Consider the following 14,388-nt stretch of genomic DNA (forward strand, 5'->3'; position numbering starts at 1 on the left):
TCATTGAACACCGCCAGGAGTAATTCCTGAGTGCACAGTCAGAAGTAACCCATGAGCATAGCCAGATGTGACCCCAAAAGCCAAAAAAAAAAAAAAACCACCCAATTCCATCCATAGGCAATTAGCCCACTAGCCCACATGGATATTTTAGAACTCGGATGCTTCCATTAAAGAGGAAGCCCTTCATTAAAAATAAACACAAGATACTCTCAGCATATCTGCTGTAACCTGAAGAATAGCTGCTGCGTAAGCATTCAAAGCTGGAATGCCGCCGTCTACAGCAAGAAATAAGACGCAATGTTGACCCAGAGTCCTGCTTCGGCAGGCTCCCACAATCTGCTTTGCACCCTGGGAATAGGGGGAAGGGGAGTTTCCAGTGGCTACCCCTGGTACACCCTAATGTCCTTACTAGGTTCTGGAAACTGCCTGCCCCACTTTCAGCTCCTGGTTCCCTTAGGCTGATGCAGCATATCCAGTGAAAACAGTGAGCTAGTAGAGAATCTACTGGGAAATTTTCTGTAATTCATGGAGGGATCCTCGATCCCTCTCCACAAATGAGAAATTAGGATCTGGAACTGAGATCTCCTGCAAGGGGCTGTTTGCACTGACAATAAACACCAACAGTGATGACTGTCCAAAGGTCATCTCAGAAGCTTGTAGGAAAATGCCTTCACTGGACTGAGGGGGAAGATCTCAAAATGTGAACAAAATCAAATGTTTTTCAACAAGGACTATGCCCTACTTTAGGGCTGAGAGAGGGGCAATCTTTTATCAGTACTATCTAGATTTATACTAATGCTGCTTCTCTTTCTGGTAGACAGTTCTCCAAAAGGAATATCCTTAGTTGTATTTTGCTGGAACAAGAATACTGGTTAGGAGACGTCCTAGGACTTAGGGATTTTGACCCTCGAATTTAGTTGTTTAATCTTTCTATAAAGAAGTAAATTAGCAAATTAAACTTAACCAACCTCAATTTAATAATATGAGCTATAGCTCCTCTCTGTATTGCCCATAAGTTTCCATTTCCCTAGCATTCAGTTCACATTTTCTGCCACTGTCCTCCACACAAGGATCTCCTTTAATGACTCCCCTTTTAAAATATCAAGCTCTTTCAAGACTGATTTCCGTCTCAGTTCCTTCGGGACGGATCTCTGTCTTCCTACTTCCTTAGCACATCAGGATACACGGTACATGTAGATTGGTACCGTGTTGGTACAGGGTTGAATAGAGTACGTGGATTCTAGATCGCAATACCTGTAATATCTGGGGAAAGATAAGATTTCAACCACAAGAACGAAGTAAAGCTCTCATTTAAGACCTGAAAATGGGAGATCAATCAAAACAGTATAAACTTGGATTTCTTGGCTCACTTTTTAAATAAACATAAAAAAGGACTGAAGTTAGTAAAAAGAAGTCTCTGAGTTACATCTTCCATACTATTTTTGAAAAATCACTGGTTTATACATGAACAAAGAACTTCATTGTAAGTGAAGAACAGTACATATGCAAGTACTACATTTAAAACATGTCAAATTTTAGAAAAACACTACAACTCCCAAGAACTTAATGGGCAACAGACACGAACAGACAATTCACGAAAATAATACAGAACATAAAAAACTTTCCAACTTCACATTACATACCTATTAAGCGAGCAAAGCTTTAACCAAATGGATATTCAGAAATGATACGAAGTTAGGGTACTCCCACACTAACGCGCTGTGTGTACATGCATATAGACATACAGAATATGTAAGTATAAACAAAGTATCTTCATACTTTGTACACTTCTAAAATATGTATTTAAGAAATCAAAATGTTGATTAAAATTTGTGATGACTTAGAATAAGGTTTTACCACGTTATATGACCATCAGCAAATTAAATCATTTTGTAAGCTTAGTTTCCTTACCAATGAAATGGGAACTGAAAAAGTTAAAAAAAAAAAAAGGAAAATCAAACAGTACATGCCTACAAAGTTGGTGTAAAGATTAAATGAGAATGAATTTTAAAGGTACAAATAATGATTGACATAAAAAGTACTCAGTAAATGTTAAATGGCATTATTATACTTATCAGAAAATTGTGAATAACCAAATATCATTTAAAGAATTAGTCTGAATTCATACAATAGCACACAATCTTAAAATACTGCTCATGAAAACTTTTTTAATGATGTTGGAGCAATGCTTGTAATGTATTAAGTAAAAAAGTATAATATAAATTTAAGTGTATTACTGTGATTTCGGGGCTGGAGCAATAGCACAGCGGTAGGGCATTTGCCTTACAAGCGGCCAACATGGCCGACCCGAGTTCGATTCCTCCGCCCCTCTCGGAGAGCCCGGCAAGCTACCGAGAGGATCTCGCCCACACAGCAGAGCCTGGTAAGCTCCCTGTAACGTACTCGATATGCCAAACACAGTAACAACAAGTCTCACGATGGAGAGACGTTACTGGGCCCGCTCGAGCAAATCGATGAACAACGGGAGGACCATGACAGTGATTTCAGTTATGTATAATACACTATCAATACGTATAACATTATTTAGCCAAAAACATATGCAAGTATCAAAAGCAATTGGGGCAACATAATTTCACCTGTGTGCATTTTTCTTCATACTTTTCTATGATGAATCTTCACAATAAGGATGATAGTACCTTTTAATTAAATTAGGAAAATGTCAGAGTTTTATAGCACTGTACCACTGTCACTGTCATCCCCTTGTTCATCGATTTGCTCAAGCGGGCATCAGTAATATCCACATTGTGAGCCTTGTTGTTACTGTTTTTGGCATATCGAACATGCCACGGGGAGCTTGTTAGGCCCTGCTGTGCAGGCGGGATACTCTCGGTAGCTTGCCGGGCTCTCCGGGATGAAGGAATCAAACACGGGTCAGCTGCATGCGAGGCAAACACCCTACCCGCTGTGCTATTGCTCCAGCCAGTTTTATAAGACAAAAAAAAGGTTAACAAGTGGGTAATTTTAAAAACCTATAGTCAACTCTTAACATGTAAACCCCGTAACACAGAAGTGGTGGCTTTCCAAGGCATAATGATTTGCTTTGGAGTTTACAAATATACAGCACTGCTAAATAAAATACAAGCTGATTATCACTTGGTTGAATCTGCTTATAAATCTGTGTGGGATTTAACACCAACAATGTCCTCCCCGACTTAGGATGGCTTGTGGTCTCTACACAGCCTCTTCCATCTCAGCCAACTGCATAGTCTGGTTGCCCATGTGGTACCCATTCAGAATTCCCCTCTGACCCTAAGTATTGAGCCTTGCTGAGAGCTCCTGAACCCATTCACTCTCCTCCCCACCTCACTCCAGGCTTCAGGACTAGCTTTTACCTTTTCTATCCACTAATCCAGGGGTTCTGAACCTTTTTCCAACCATGGCTCCTTTCCCAATCTTGTTCCCTTCCTGGGGCCTCCTGTTCCTCTGGCTAGTCCGCAAGTGTTAGGTTGTATGCCCGCCCCCCCTACACTTTTCATGTTCTACATTTCCACCTGTGGCACCCACCCTGAACATCCTAGAGGCACACAGTGGGGCTTGTGGCCTTGAGACACTTCACTAAACTATGAAGTTTTCATCCTTTTGCAATTTTCAAAGGGAAGGTTCTTTCAAGGGGAAAATTCCTCCAGGTCTCTGAGAAGGAGAGGAAACACAAGGTGTATTTATTCCCACCATTTGGAAAAGTCTTTCCAGAATGCTTTTCAGCTTTTAATGCATTATTTGCCCCCTTTTATAGCAGTTGTTGAGTCTGTTGCTCAACATCTCCTTTTGGGTTATCTTCCCTACTGACCTGTGCCAAATAGCATACTCAGTCTATTAAATATATGAATGTCATATATTCATCTCAGCCAACTGCCTGGTCTGGTTGTGCATGTGGTACCCATAAGGTTAAGCACCTTAGCAGTTCTCAACAATTGTACTAGGGAGACAATTCACTGTATCACTGTCATCCCGCTGTTCATCGAGTTGCTTGAGTGGAAACCAGTAACGTCTCCATTCGTCCCAGCCCTGAGATTTTAGCAGCCTCTCCTTACTCGTCTTTCTCAATGCTGCTGTATCGGGGGCTCTTTCAGGGTCAGGGGAATGAGACCTGTTATTGTTACTGTTCCTAGCATATCGAATATGCCACAGGTAGCTTGCCAGGCTCTGCCGAGGGATAATATTAAGCGCTCATAATTAACTGGAGATTTCAGGACATTTTATACTCAACACAATTTTTCTTTGAGCAAATCTCAAAGAAAATTCCTATTCATTTATTAACAATTTCTTCTATCCTGCACTGGATGATTAGGTATCCAAATTTTAGCCAGAATGCTTAAAAAAAAAAAAAACTCTAGATAATTCCATTATTTACCCAAATACCCATCCAACTTGTATTAACCAGATGATATATCACTTAATTTAAAAAATTTAAGCAGAAACTTCCCAGATTGTTAATGTACTCAGTAGCACTATGTGATAATCTTCACAATAAATGCAACCCTTATAAAACCTGTCAGTTTTATAGAATCCAAGCTTTACAAATCAATACAACACAATCTAAATGCACCATATATTTGTATTTGTTAATCTTGATATTAGAACATTTAAACATTTCAAACTACATAAAAATATGACAAACAATATAAAATAGAAATTTGTTGACAACTTACTTCCAAAACATCACTATTACTTATATTGCAATTAAGCAACAAGAAGGCTTATACAGTTCTCCAGAAAACGTAGTGTTTTTAGTGAAGTGTTATCAACAAAAATCAGCACAGTCCCACACAATAATGTCTCCAATTTATTATCATTTCCACAGTACAAATTTTTCACAAACCATATATCCTTTGCAGTTATTCAAAGTCTGTAAACAAGTTTCCGAACCCCCCAATGCCCCCCACCCCACTTCAGTTTAAGCCTGTGAATGTTTTAAGTCCTTCAATCAAGTTTCAACTCTTCGACTTTCATAAGGAATCAAGAGCCTCCTCTCTTAAAATTATTTATAGTTTATCATACAGCCTGCAATGCAGTAAATCACAGTGAAAGCCCTGGGGAAAACAAAACAACATGATCTTTACAGCAGGACTTGAAACTTTATAATATTAAATGCAGTTAAAGAAGCTTCCCATAATAAAAGCGTGGGTTTTCATTTCCAGAAATCAAGTCAATTAGAAATCCTAGGTTCTACTTAAAAACCCATTTTGATCTAAAAATGAAAACAATCCCCTATCCATAGTCATTTTATAAACTCTATACAGTTTCACTTGCAGAGATTTGTTTTTTTCCAGTCTGGAAAACAGTAGTGCAATTAGTTTTACTTCTTTTAAGTCACTTAGTCCAAGATGTAAATAGCTCTGTGGAAAGATAAGAAGATGCTCTGGTAAACAAGAAATTTTTTGCAAGCCCATGCTGGCTTACTAAGTTCATTAAAGCTTGTAAGTCCATAGTGGCTTCCACAAAATGTCATATATACATCACTAAGAACAAAGCAGAAATAAATAGGCAGAATGACTGTAAACTGTCTCATCTCAATGATTTTTTTTTCAGTAATATGATGACTGATTAAAGAGTCATTTAAGTAAGCAGACAGTAGACAGCTGCCCTTAAGGACAATCCACTGTGCCCTTCACTCTGGAGAGCCCCAGCACAGTTACATTCCTAAAATTAAAACAAAACGGGTGAGATCAAGGTTTCAAGATGCCACTTCCATGGAATCCCCAATCAGTCAGTCAATTCACTTGGATTTCTTCTTAAAAAGGTTTTTGATTTTAGATGGCTTTTTGCTTTTCTCTCCATTGTGACAGAGGTCATGCGGGATGCTGCTTATCCTGGCGACGCTTGGGGCCTCCTGGGCTGGTCGACTGTCGTTGCCAGCCGAGGAACATGACGTGTGGCGAGGCTTAGGCACCGGGATGCCGCTGGAGAGCTGGTTCATGCTACAGGATTTCTCCAAGATGCCGTTGTACACCTTGCTCGCAGGGCTGAAGATCATGCTCTTGGTTTCGGTCAGGCCCACACAATCAGGCGACCCCCGGGAGAGATCTGCGGCCACAGGTGAGTCGCCCCGGGACGAATCCTCCAGGGAAAGCTCATCTCTTGAAATCTTCCGAGGAGACAATGTTCGGTATATCTCAAGGCTCGAAGGAGGAGACTGTTTCCTTCCAATGGAAGAATTTAAGGAGTCACATTCGGAAGCGGTGTCTGGTACTTCCCTGGATAACAATAAAAGCCAAGGTAAAAAATTCTGAATACGCCAAAGAAATCAAGATTATCCATCGACATTCTGACTGCAACTAAAAACTAAGAAATTTCAATTTCTTAACTTTCAAAGATGGAAGAGGGAGAAGTGCATAAAATTTCTTTATGCATTTCAACAAAATCACTACTAAACCACATGGCTTAACAAAACTCAAAGTTAAATTTGAAGAAGAACTGGAATAATGAAATATTACCACCTAGGAAAAATAATCTGTTATGCCTTCACTTGTCAAAGGAGATGTTTACATTTCACAGTTATTTGTGTTTTCCGCTATATAAATTTTGGTTAGTAACTCTGGAAATTTCTGAGTCTCTTAAATAGACATAATATGGTTTCCTACGGAAAAAGGAAAGAAACATACAAAGCTAAAAAATAAGTTCCCCCAAACTTAATATAAAAAAGGAGGGAAGGGAGAGAACAGATTCAATAAGAAAGTGGAGAGGAAATGAGAGCCAATAACAAAAGCTATTAAAAAATACCTATAAATCCTCTCAGGCATTTTCCTTTGTAAATTTTACCCCTTTCTTCAGTTAAAGAAAAAAGGAGGAGGGACAGAGAAAGAAATGAAAAAATAAGGCTTATGCCCTTAAGTCAATATGTAGCATTCCTTCCAAATATAACTCAAATTCAGCACTTGTTTCTCCCTCACTGTACAAATACATCCCTCTTCCTAAGCCACCTTGAAGTCACTTCAATGACTGCAACAGATTCTGAGCTATTCTAGTTCCATTCTTTTCTTCTCTATGTAATTTTTTAATTGAGGCAACACTGGTTTATAACACTATATGTTTCCATTCTTTTCTTCTCTATGTAATTTTTATACAGCACAGTTTTGTTATTAGTATATACTAACCTCACGATCACAACCCAAGTCTGTATTTTCCGGCACTGCCATATAAGAAACTCCCTTTAGCTGCTTCCACCATTCACTGCCCCCTCCCCTCTGGTAACTATCTGCATCTATTCTGCTTCCTCTCTCTTACTTTTGGCTCTCTAGATAACCACCAGTCACAGCCCACCACTTCCTTCTCAAATCTTGTCAATGTTTCTCATCAAAAAAAAAAAATAATAAATCCAAAGTCCATGTCACAGCCCACCAGGGCCTTGGTTATCCCTCCGCCTGCAAACACCTTCTGCCTCATTCCTCAGGCCTCACTTGTCCCCCATGACCATCCTGTGACTCCCGCGGGGCTTGCACCCCATAGGCCCTCCACAGCTAAGAGTGCCAGCCTGTCCTCTCTCCCTGGATCACTTCCAGTCACTGCTCAAGTGCTGTCTCCCTACAGAGATGTTTCTCCAAACCACACTGTCCCAGCCGCATTCTCTGCCTTTTAATCCGTGCTTATATCCCAGCACCAGCCACATTCTCAAATACTTTATGGTAATTTGTTTATCATCTGTTTCCCCAAGAAAAAGGAAAGAGTTAATGAGGACAGGATATCTTATTACTTTCTTTCTCTCTCTCTGTATATGTGTGTGTGTGTGTGTGTGTGTGTGTGTGTTTTACTACAATAATGAAAAGCCCACAAGAAAGCACCTAATAAATAAGTTACAAACAAGTGAAGAGATAAACAGATGGAAAAAAAAATGAGATTTGGAAGGAAAGGGATCACATCTAACTTTCTTTTATTATAGATAGAAATCCTGACACAAATAATGTTCATTCCATGAAAGAAAAGAGCTAAGAAACAAAAAGTGGAGTCAAGGTAAAAAGTAACTGGCAAAGAGTAAGTAAGAGGAGGAAGAGAGCTGTAGACAGAAGAGAAAGGTGAGCACACATGATTATCATCTACCAGACAGAGCTAAGTCAGTACCTTGTCTCACTTGTCCTGGCAGATCAAGTTATTAGCAAGTGCAGCACAGCATGGGCGAAATGCATATTTATAGAATGAATGAGCTGAACAGTCCCTATCCTTGCATGACCTGTGACTACTAGCATTATTCGTGACAGACATGCATGTTTGCTGGAGGGACAGCATTCACTTCTGAATGTATTCTATGTTGATATCATATATTTTAGAAATACATTAGATTGAATATATTTATTTGTGTCCATCATATTACTCACATGTGGGCATAAAGATTCTCTTTCTTAGACTATCAGCTCTCAAAAACTACAGAAATCCCTGGGCAAATAAAAATGTAAATAAAGGCTTTATACAATATAGTTACACGTGCTGCATAATTTTCAAACGCTTTCTCGATCTAATAACAAAGACTGCTAGTAGAGGGGAAGAAACAATTTTAGCAGGAAGAAATGATCAGATTCAAATCAATCCTTCATAAGATCTTTGCTTTTCAGTATTCTTCTAATCAGTCTATTCCTGATCCCTAAAGTAAGTCATTTTTCAGGCTCAAAAACTCATCTCTCAACAATTTGTTTGTTTTTATTTTTCAGCCACACCCAGCTGATCTCAAGGCTTACTCCTGGCTCTGTGCTCAGGGATCACTCCTAGAGCAGCTCAAGGGATCAAATGTGGTATCAGGGATCAAACCCAGTTGGCTGCCTGCAATGCAAGCACCTCATCTGCTCCAGCCCCTAGTTCCGATTTTATAAATGAATTTTCTATTCTGCTATGTTGTTTGGCTGAATGCATGCGTATGAAATTTTAAGCTAGGTTAAAAATATTTTTAAGATTAGTCCCTAAGTTCCAAATATGTGTTCAAGAATACAGATCTAAATTAGGAGATCTTGAGATTGTATCATTAATCCACTGTCCCAGCTTGAGCCAATCACTTAATTTGTCCGGTCTTAATTTTTTTGTTAAAGTAACAGAATCTGATTAATGTCATTATCATTTTTGGTTCTAACAGCTAGTATAAAACAAAGTAATCTGAAGTGTTGCTTCTGATGCATAATCAGTCAGATATGAAGTCAGATGCTAGATAAATTTGCTTTTCTTTGGCTCACACCCAGAGATACTCATGGGATACTGCTGGTTCTGCACTCAGGAATTACTGCTGGTGGTTTTAAGGAGTCCATATGGGAAGCTGAGGACTGAACCCAAGGTGGCCACAAGCAAGGCAAAAAAACACCCTCCCCTGCTATACTATGGCTTGGGCTCCAAGATAAAATATACTTTAAAAGCTTCCCCTTTTCCCATTTCTTTGGAATGCTGAATTTAATTATGTGCACCATTTACTTATTGTTATATTTCTTCTCTACCCCCCACAGTGACGTGTGATTGAATTCAAGTTATATCTAAAACCCATGTAACAAGAATTTAGTTCAAGTTGAGGTTTAAATGAAGGTATATCCACATGATGCACAGATTTATGAAAGAGCCCTAAAAAAGAAACTGTTATTATTTTTTTGAGGATTTTGGTGGCTCAACACTTAAAAACACTGACAACGAGGAATATTTTTGACTTATAAATTCATGTACTCATATTTATAAGCTAAGAATTTTTGACGTTGCTATTTGAAATGAGAACTGAACATTTTATCCATATGAGAGCAGAAATCCTCTTAGGTTTTCCTTGAAAACTCCAAGCGTTTTCCTACAAATTTCCATAAGCCATATGAAATCATTTTTGTCAATAGTCACTGTAGGATAACACTGTTCTGTCCTTCCTGCATAGCCTCAGGTAGTTTAGGTTTACTGGGTTACTCCCATCACAGTGCTCCCATTCCTCTGTGTTTATTTGTAACTTCTTTCTATGTGCTCTGTTGACTTGTAAATACTGTTTTTCTCTTCTCCTTAAATTCTTTGCATAGTTTATTCAGAGCAATGTCCTTTTCGTAGGGACACAAGAAGACATGCTTTTGTAATATGACTCTCAGTGATATTTCCCTCCTGGGCATCTGTTCTCTCACCTAAGCCTCAGCTGCCCTTACTTCTTAGCACCCCCCAAAAGCAGAGTCCCGACAAGGGATTGGATGGAACCAAGGCAAGCGGTAAGCTATGTGCTACCTGGCATTGAGATGGGCCTGGCCAAAGGGCCATAATGCTTAACTGTAAGTTAAGAGCTTAGTCATGGACAAATGCTGCCATGACCCAAAAAGTAATAACTGGATTTGGACCCTGCTAGAGTTAGGAATGACTAATCTGGCCTGAGCACTGTAGTCTGAGTCTGTGGAAAGAAGTTCCCAGGAGAGCTGCCCTACAAGTCTCAATGTTATCTCTTACTGTGCCCATACAAAAATAGAATTGGTATGTTGATAGTTATTGGACTGAGGAAAAGAGAAAAACACCTTAGGAGGCAATTTTCCCTTGTGCAGTCACGAAGGGTTATGGGATACCTTTGAGTTGGTGTTCTCTTTGAATTAGGTGGCCCTCAGGAAGGGCTTTCTTACGTTGATTTTGCTACCTGACTGGGTGCAGTGTCAGCCCAGAGTGCGGGGGGAGCTGGAGGCAAGAGAGCTGGAGAGGAGAGAGCAGGGTGGCAAGATGGACCACGAAGAGGCTAGCAAGGAGGACAGAGAGAGAAGAATGTAGAAGAAGAATACAGGAACAAGCACGTGGAGAGAGAGAGAAAGAGAGCCCAGGCTGCGAGATGGAGCGGAGAGATGAGCGGGAGAGACAGGAGGAGACCAGAATGGGAGGCTCAGAGACTGGGACTGGCGTGTGGCAAGAATGGACTAAATGGCAACTGAACAATCAACTGGTGTGGCCCTCGTTTTGTCCACCATCTGCCCCCTGGCCCAGGCCACCCGGGCTGGGTGAGCGGCCTCCCTCTGGCCACCCTCAAAGATTTTTTACAGGTCACCTTGCTGGTTGGCTATAATTATTTGAAAAGGTATCCAGAAAAGCTAATCTTAAAAATATTAACCACAAAAGCTTCATCAAATTCTCCAGTTGCAACAAAAATAGGAAATATAAACTATCTCTTTAGGTATATGGCAGAAAGATTATCTATATCTTCACTAGATAAAACAGTAAAATGTGAAAATGATTATTTAATGATGTCAACCTAGACAAAATCACCTGCTAAATACCTATAAAAAAACTACTGAGTACATCAAACCTAATCCCACTGGTTTTGTTTCTCATACGAAATTGCTGGGGGCAGCTACCAATGAAGCTACCTATGAAGATGCAAACAAAAAGCAAGTGAACAGCATGCTGCTTCAAAGAGGAACAGTGTTTCGGAAGAGACTCCCAATTGCAATATATCTCACGTAGCACTGGAATGTGTAAGGTAAACCAGAACTTGGCGTTGCTATTCCTATCCCATAGAAAAAAATTACTCGAAGTATGACTGTTTTTCCCTCTTCAAGTTCCTGAGATGTTTCTAAAATCTTGGTAATCTGCTATATCTTGTCTGCTAGTAAGTATTAGCACCAAACAATCATTAAGAAGCACCAAAAAAAAAGCACCAATATTTTAAAATTCAAGGCCTGTTTGCTATTTCCTTGACACCTAAGCTCATAAGTGTCTATTTCACATGGGAAATTATTCATAAGACAAATTTATGTCAGAGACTTGAGGCAACTGCATGCGGTGGCCTCTAAGCAGCTGTATCACAAAATATCTGTGACGGGCAGAATTCTAAGAAAGAGCCCAAATCCCAGCCCCAGTGTTCACACAACTAATTACTCTCAGTGACTTATTCACGAAGGGACCGTGCCAAAGCAAGAGAGTCCCCATGCCACTCCATCGTACTAGAGAGAGATTACTGTCCAAGTGAGCCTTTTCAATTTGGGTGTAGAAGTCAGACAGAGAAAGACAGATATGCCAAGCAAAGAAGGGATTTGACAGAAGGAAATGTCTGTTGCTGGCTTTGAAGGTTCTAGACAGCAAGGAAGAGCAGCCCATCTCTAGCAGGCCAGAGAAAGCACAGAAGCAGGGACCCAGTGCTGATAAGAACCACAGGTAACTGCCACCGCCACGTGACCCAGGAGGAGGACCCCGTGAGCCACGTAAGGAGCCAGTTCAGCCAACTCGCTGATCTTGTCCTGTGAGGTCTTGAGGAGAAAACACAGCTGCCTCAAGCCTGGATTCTACAATGCGGAAAAGAACTGCCAGCTAAATAAATGCGTAGGGCTCGAAGCTCTCAAGTTTGGGGTTCAAGTACTATGCAGCAAGAAAAAAAAAAAGCAAACATTCTCTCTCCCCGCCACACACCCTCCTAAGACCCGTCCACCCAACACACGGACTGTGCACACGTGGTGCCCGGCCAATACCATTGTTTTTCGGCGGAGAAGTAAATGGCCTCCTCCTCCTCTTCGTTTCGATACAGAGCAGGGCAACTGGACACTGAGAGGATATCTGGATCGGGGGAAGGCAACGAGTGCTGGGAGTGCTGGGGGTGGTGGGGGTGCCGAGGGAGCGCCGGGTGTGGAGCACGCTGGGACTGTGGCGAAGACGGCACAATGCTGCGACGGGAGCGACACAAGCTACTGCTTCTGGCTAACGATCCAGCGGGCTTAGCCATGGTCCCTGGAAACCAAGACAGACACATCAAAACGCTCATAAAATCTAACACCGCTTTCACGACACACGGTACGGACACAGCGCCCTCCGGTCTAACCACTGAAGTGACTACAATCGTCACCATCCTCCACCACCTATGCTCTTCTCTAGGAAGCTAAGAAGGAGAAACAAAAATCAGACCTGAAAAATAAACAAGTGAACGGGGAAACATCAGGCTGTAACAGGAAATGGGACATTATTTTACCCACAGGGCTGACAAGGTTACCCAAGATAACAAATGCTTACATTTTAAAGAATCAGAATGGCATACTTCTAAGCAAAATGTGTTTTTTTTTTTTAAATCTCTGAAGAATACTAACAGTAAAATGAAAGAATCAGCTCCACTACCCAGCACTTCTCTCTTGAGATCTCATACCTGTCATGGATAGGAAGAATAAGTCAACCCTTGTTTCTTCAGCACTTGGGACTGTAAAACCAATGGGAAATGTTCAGTCATCCTTTTCCTGCTACCAGTCCCGGTTTAGATCCTTTTGTGCAATAAATAAACTTCCATACCCGCTTAACTGACTGAATGAGTAAGTAATCCGTTGCTTTCATTAACAGACAGAGCTTCCCAAAGAAAGACCTTCTGAACTATCAATTGTTCACTCTTGGGTAATGCTACGCAGTTCAGAATGTTTTCTTGGTGGTGGTCTCACACGCTGATAATGTACAAAAACCCTGCATTTACCCCCTTTTGAAGCCTGTACTTCATTAAGGGCCATGAACTTTCCAGATCCATTTCAGGTGTCACTTCTGGGCATTCTTCCGTCTATTTCATCTTACTTAGAAGACCTACAGTCCAACCTAAATAGAACTGCAACCTATCAGGGTGTTTTCATCTCTCCTCACCTAACATGTCCTGCTACCTCACTCCACCACTCATACGCCTCATCCTACTATCACTCACCGCTGTCCCATTTTTGAAACTATAAATCAGGAAATCACATATCTAGATTCTGACTATTTCTAACCTTCCTAGAAATTCACCACTCTCTTCCATCTACTTCCCTGTCCCACTGTCCATCTCCCTTCCGACTTCCTACAGCCACTTACAAGTTAATGCTGTGAAGAGTGAAAATCAGATTGAAAAAAAGGGAAGGGGGGAGAACAGCCCCCATCTCCCCCCAAAATCTCGGACTGTTTTACAGCTAACCCTTTAAGGGAAAAGAATTAGAGCTATGCTGTTTCTTCCTCTCAACTCATTCTTCAGCCATTTAACTGCAATTATTCTCTGTAAGTTCATGATCTGCTTCCTCCTACATTAAGTGAATGTCTCAAGTCTTGACATCTGACGAGCAGCATGGGTCAGAAGTACTTTCTCCTTTCCCTGACTCCTGAGCACAGTCTCACCTCCTTTGCTTCTCCTTTAACTGTTGCAGACTTGTTCTCATCCTGTTCCATTATTATTTGTTTGAAGTATTACCGTTTAGATAACACAGTTACCTAAACAGTGTTTGTCTTTCCATTGTCTATTGTTGTTTTTTGTTTTGGGGCCACACCTGGCTAAGCTCAGAGTTTATTCCTGACAGGGCTGAGGGGACCAGATTGGGTGCCAGAGATCAAACCCAGGTCAGCACTCTACCCGCTGTACTATTTCTCTGCCCCCTCTACAACTCTTGAGCAATTTCATCTACTTCCATAACTTCAATCATCACCTGCATTCCACAGCTGCCCAATCTAGAATTCACTTTAATCCTTCTCATAAAC

The 14,388-nt window shown here is 40.8% G+C and overlaps 1 protein-coding gene across 3 annotated transcripts in view; it reads right to left on the reverse strand.

Moving 5' to 3' along the window:
* Nucleotides 1–4,562: 4,562 nt before the first annotated feature.
* The window catches only part of STIM2 (stromal interaction molecule 2), a 119,401-nt gene continuing 109,575 nt past the window's right edge, over nucleotides 4,563–14,388 (reverse strand). For 2 of the 3 annotated variants that reach the window (XM_056125582.1, XM_056125581.1), the window contains 2 exons: nucleotides 12,390–12,645; nucleotides 4,563–6,215 (listed from right to left, as the gene is read on the reverse strand). In XM_056125582.1, the coding sequence (XP_055981557.1) occupies nucleotides 5,738–6,215; nucleotides 12,390–12,645 (734 nt within the window). In that variant the 3' untranslated portion in view covers nucleotides 4,563–5,737. The remainder of the gene's footprint in view (nucleotides 6,216–12,389; nucleotides 12,646–14,388) is intronic. The other variant, XM_056125583.1, reaches the window with a different exon arrangement.

The sequence above is a fragment of the Sorex fumeus genome, unplaced genomic scaffold (genome assembly GCF_029834395.1).
Source record: "Sorex fumeus unplaced genomic scaffold, SorFum_2.1 ptg000055l, whole genome shotgun sequence".
Lineage (NCBI taxonomy): Eukaryota > Metazoa > Chordata > Mammalia > Eulipotyphla > Soricidae > Sorex > Sorex fumeus.